Below are 4,759 nucleotides of genomic sequence, written 5' to 3' on the forward strand. Positions count from 1 at the left end.
CATCCCTTGGGGTATGGTTAAGGGTTAGCTTACCTTCCTCCAGCTGCTCCATGCCCAATATCTTCTTGGTCCCGTCAATAGAGTAGATGGTCCTTACCCCCTGGGGCAAGTTCACATTATCTGACAGGGAGCGGGTCAGATCGGCTAACAGGGCGTCTATAGACCGAAATCTGTCCTGGGAAATAGCGTAGACAATCCCTTTGAAGTAGCGGTCTCCGTTGCGATAAAAGCGGACCTTCTTGGCTTTCTTCTCCGAGGCCAGGGACTGCAGTGTCCGGGTCCTGTACAGACTACAGTGGGCACTGTGAGTGGGGCTCGGCAGCCCGTTGTTCCTGGAGCCTCGGCGGGTGTTTCTCTGGGCTTTCTCCCGCTCGTCAAAGTGCTCCAGCTCCATAACTGTAGTTGTGTTACACAGAAAGAGCCAAATCGGGGAGGGGAACATTATGGATGAGAAAATTTAAACCTCAAGCATATTTTCCTTTGCAGAATAAACAAGCCATTCTTTAGTTTTAGTTGAATGCCATATAGGCCTACTGGGGAGAGTAGAGTCAATTGGATTTCTGCATGAACTCTTGAGGACGGGGCCGACATTCAGTGGTGCTGAATGGACAGCGCCGCAGGTGCGGTTCTGCTAGCTACCAGCTAGCTAGTCTGACAGGTAGGCTATAGCGGTGGCAGTAGTCAGAATGAACTCCCGGTGACAACGTGACAGCGCTGCTGGCTAGCCAGATAGAATTCTGCTGTTTGTGGGCAGTTTGTCACGTACTGAAAATGTGGTATTTCTGAGGGACATAAAAATCTGATTGTAGGCTATAGCACGCTCGCACATGTCATGCTCTCTAGTTTCGTCCCCCACCCAATTGCAATGTGATTCTAATCAAATGTAATGTTTGTTTTGATCATATTAATTTCTGACAATATAACTCAAGCTATTGTTAAATGACAGGGAAGAACACATTATGGCATCTTAAAATATGTTTTGGGCAAAGAATTGCTTACCTTAAATTGAAGTCTGATGCAGTCAACCGCGTCAATTCTTTAGCAATTGCATATAGCAGCTCTCCAATAGACTGTGTCAGTGCATATATGTGTAGTATAATGGCCCGAGCGATAGAAAAAGCATCCGTCCCTTTGTTGCCCTGTGATTGAGCAAGTGTGCGCTGCAAGAGCTGCAGCTGGTTTCTGTGTCTTAAGCAGTGATTTCCAGATGGCCGTCCCTCATTGACATGCAGGCCTTCCGAGGGAAGCACCAAGCATCTCACCTCGCGAATGCTCCCCCTCTCTCATCTTCTCTCCTCCCCTCTAGATGCGCTGAAACAAGGGGCGTGGTGCAGGCGGTCATTACACTGCTAGCCCCTCAGTGCACTAACTGCACTGACAGACACAAGGATTTTCAGCAACATTCTTGTTGATAACGCAGATAGATAGATACAGGTTTATGTGGCAAAATCCCTTTTCTCTTGACAATGCAGGGTAGGTTAGAGTTATAGACCCCCTCCACCCATAATCAGTGGATTATTCCAAATGTAATGGCAGCCTATTCCTATAGTGCACTACTTTTGACCAGGGCATAAAGGTCTGGACAAAAGTAGTGCAGTAGGGAATAGGTTCCATTTGGTAGGCAGACATGGGCGTCTGTATGCTGGTGCTGAGGAGGATGTCTAGCAGTGTCTGAATTCATGTACCATACTGCATGCACAAACACAGGGCAACCAATCCCAAACCTGTCTAACAATCTAATAACGATAAAGCTGTACACACACTGAGAGAGCGAGAGAGGGGGAGAGAGAGAGAGAGAGAGAGAGAGAGAGAGAGAGAGAGAGAGAGAGAGAGAGAGAGAGAGAGAGAGAGAGAGAGAGAGAGAGAGAGAGAGAGAGAGAGAGAGAGAGAGAGAGAGAGAGAGAGAATGAACAGAGCTGATTGTCAGATCATTAACAACACCCTCAGGTTATGTACAGTACCCGTATTGATGATTGGGCAGACAGATGGAAAATACAGTTGTGACCTGATTGGTTGTCTAACTCAGGAGGTAGTGGTATAGGGAGACAGAGAGCTGTAATGTTGTCTAACTCAGGGGTAATGGTATAGGGAGACAGTAAGCTATAATGTTGTCTAACTCAGGGGTAATGGTATAGGGAGACAGTGAGCTATAATGTTGTCTAACTCAGATGGTTGTGGTATAGGAAGACAGAGAGCGGTAATGTTGTCTAACTCAGGAGGTAGTGGTATAGGGACACAGAGAGCTGTAATGTTGTCTAACTCAGGGGTAATGGTATAGGGAGACAAAGAGCTGTAATGTTGTCTAACTCAGGAGGTAGTGGTATAGGGAGACAGAGAGCTGAAATGTTGTCTAACTCAGATGGTAGTGGTATAGGGAGACAGTGAGCTGTAATGTTGTCTAACTCAGGGGTAATGGTATAGGGAGACAGAGAGCTGTAATGTTGTCTAACTCAGGGGTAATGGTATAGGGAGACAGTGAGCTGTAATGTTGTCTAACTCAGGGGTAGTGGTATAGGGAGACAGAGAGCTGTAATGTTGTCTAACTCAGGGGTAATGGTATAGGGAGACAAAGAGCTGTAATGTTGTCTAACTCAGGGGTAATGGTATAGGGACACAGAGAGCTGTAATGTTGTCTAACTCAGGGGTAATGGTATAGGGAGACAAAGAGCTGTAATGTTGTCTAACTCAGGAGGTAGTGGTATAGGGAGACAGAGAGCTGAAATGTTGTCTAACTCAGATGGTAGTGGTATAGGGAGACAGTGAGCTGTAATGTTGTCTAACTCAGGGGTAATGGTATAGGGAGACAGAGAGCTGTAATGTTGTCTAACTCAGGGGTAATGGTATAGGGAGACAGTGAGCTGTAATGTTGTCTAACTCAGGGGTAGTGGTATAGGGAGACAGAGAGCTGTAATGGTGTCTAACTCAGGGGTAATGGTATAGGGCGACAGAGAGCTGTAATGTTGTCTAACTCAGGGGTAATGGTATAGGGAGACAGAGAGCTGTAATGTTGTCTAACTCAGGAGGTAGTGGTATAGCGAGACAGAGAACTGTAATGTTGTCTAACTCAGGAGGTAGTGGTATAGGGAGACAGAGAACTGTAATGTTGTCTAACTCAGGAGGTAGTGGTATAGGGAGATAGAGATCTGAAATGTTGTCTAACTCAGATGGTAGTGGTATAGGGAGACAGTGAGCTGTAATGTTGTCTAACTCAGATGGTAATGGTATAGGGAGACAGTGAGCCATAATGTTGTCTAACTCAGATGGTAGTGGTATAGGGAGACAGAGAGCTGTCATGTTGTCTAACTCAGGGGTAATGGTATAGGGAGACAGAGAGCTGTCATGTTGTCTAACTCAGGGGTAATGGTATAGGGCGACAGAGAGCTGTAATGTTGTCTAACTCAGGGGTAATGGTATAGGGAGACAGAGAACTGTAATGTTGTCTAACTCAGAAGGTAGTGGTATAGGGAGACAGTGAGCTATAATGTTGTCTAACTCAGGGGTAATGGTATAGGGAGACAGAGAGCTGTAATGTTGTCTAACTCAGAAGGTAGTGGTATAGGGAGACAGAGAGCTGTAATGTTGTCTAACTCAGGAGGTAGTGGTATAGCGAGACAGAGAACTGTAATGTTGTCTAACTCAGGAGGTAGTGGTATAGGGAGACAGAGAACTGTAATGTTGTCTAACTCAGGAGATAGTGGTATAGGGAGATAGAGATCTGAAATGTTGTCTAACTCAGATGGTAGTGGTATAGGGAGACAGTGAGCTGTAATGTTGTCTAACTCAGATGGTAATGGTATAGGGAGACAGTGAGCCATAATGTTGTCTAACTCAGATGGTAGTGGTATAGGGAGACAGAGAGCTGTCATGTTGTCTAACTCAGGGGTAATGGTATAGGGAGACAGAGAGCTGTAATGTTGTCTAACTCAGAAGGTAGTGGTATAGGTAGACAGAGAGCTGTAATGTTGTCTAACTCAGGGGTAATGGTATAGGGAGACAGTGAGCTATAATGTTGTCTCACTCAGGGGTAATGGTATAGGGAGACAGTGAACTATAATGTTGTCTAACTCAGGGGTAATGGTATAGGGAGACAGAGAGCTGTAATGTTGTCTAACACAAGGGTAATGATATAGGGAGACAGTGAGCTATAATGTTGTCTAACTCAGGGGTAATGGTATAGGGAGACAGAGAGCTATAATGTTGTCTAACTCAGGGGTAATGGTATAGGGAGACAGAGAGCTATAATGTTGTCTAACTCAGGGGTAATGGTATAGGGAGACAGAGAGCTATAATGTTGTCTAACTCAGGGGTAATGGTATAGGGAGACAGAGAGCTATAATGTTGTCTAACTCAGGGGTAATGGTATAGGGAGACAGTGAGCTATAATGTTGTCTAACTCAGGGGTAATGGTATAGGGAGACAGAGAACTGTAATGTTATCTAACTCTTGAGGTAGTGGTATAGGTAGACAGAGAGCTGTAATGTTGTCTTACTCAGATGGTAGTGGTATAGGGAGACAGAGAGCTGTAATGTTGTCTAACTCAGGGGTAATGGTATAGGGAGACAGTGAGCTGTAATGTTGTCTAACTCAAATGGCAGTGGTATAGGGAGACAGAAAGCTGTAATGTTGTCTAACTCCGGGGTAATGGCATACGGACACAGAGAGCTGTACTGTTGTCGAACTCAGATGGTAGTAGTATAGGGAGACAGTGAGCTGTAATGTTGTCTAACTCAGGGGTAATGGTATAGGGAGACAGAGAGCT

General features: G+C 45.4%; 1 protein-coding gene across 1 annotated transcript; it reads right to left on the reverse strand.

Annotated features, from left to right (window-relative positions):
• Nucleotides 1–33: 33 nt before the first annotated feature.
• Nucleotides 34–1,253, reverse strand: LOC124019377 (neuronal migration protein doublecortin-like; the record flags this gene model as incomplete). The annotated part of the gene is made up of 2 exons (XM_046334694.1): nucleotides 1,000–1,253; nucleotides 34–396 (listed from the first exon to the last, which is right to left on the reverse strand). A coding segment is annotated over exon 2 (361 nt), but the record flags the coding sequence as incomplete, so codon positions are not given.
• Nucleotides 1,254–4,759: the final 3,506 nt, after the last annotated feature.

The sequence above is a fragment of the Oncorhynchus gorbuscha genome, unplaced genomic scaffold (assembly GCF_021184085.1).
Source record: "Oncorhynchus gorbuscha isolate QuinsamMale2020 ecotype Even-year unplaced genomic scaffold, OgorEven_v1.0 Un_scaffold_8380, whole genome shotgun sequence".
Lineage (NCBI taxonomy): Eukaryota > Metazoa > Chordata > Actinopteri > Salmoniformes > Salmonidae > Oncorhynchus > Oncorhynchus gorbuscha.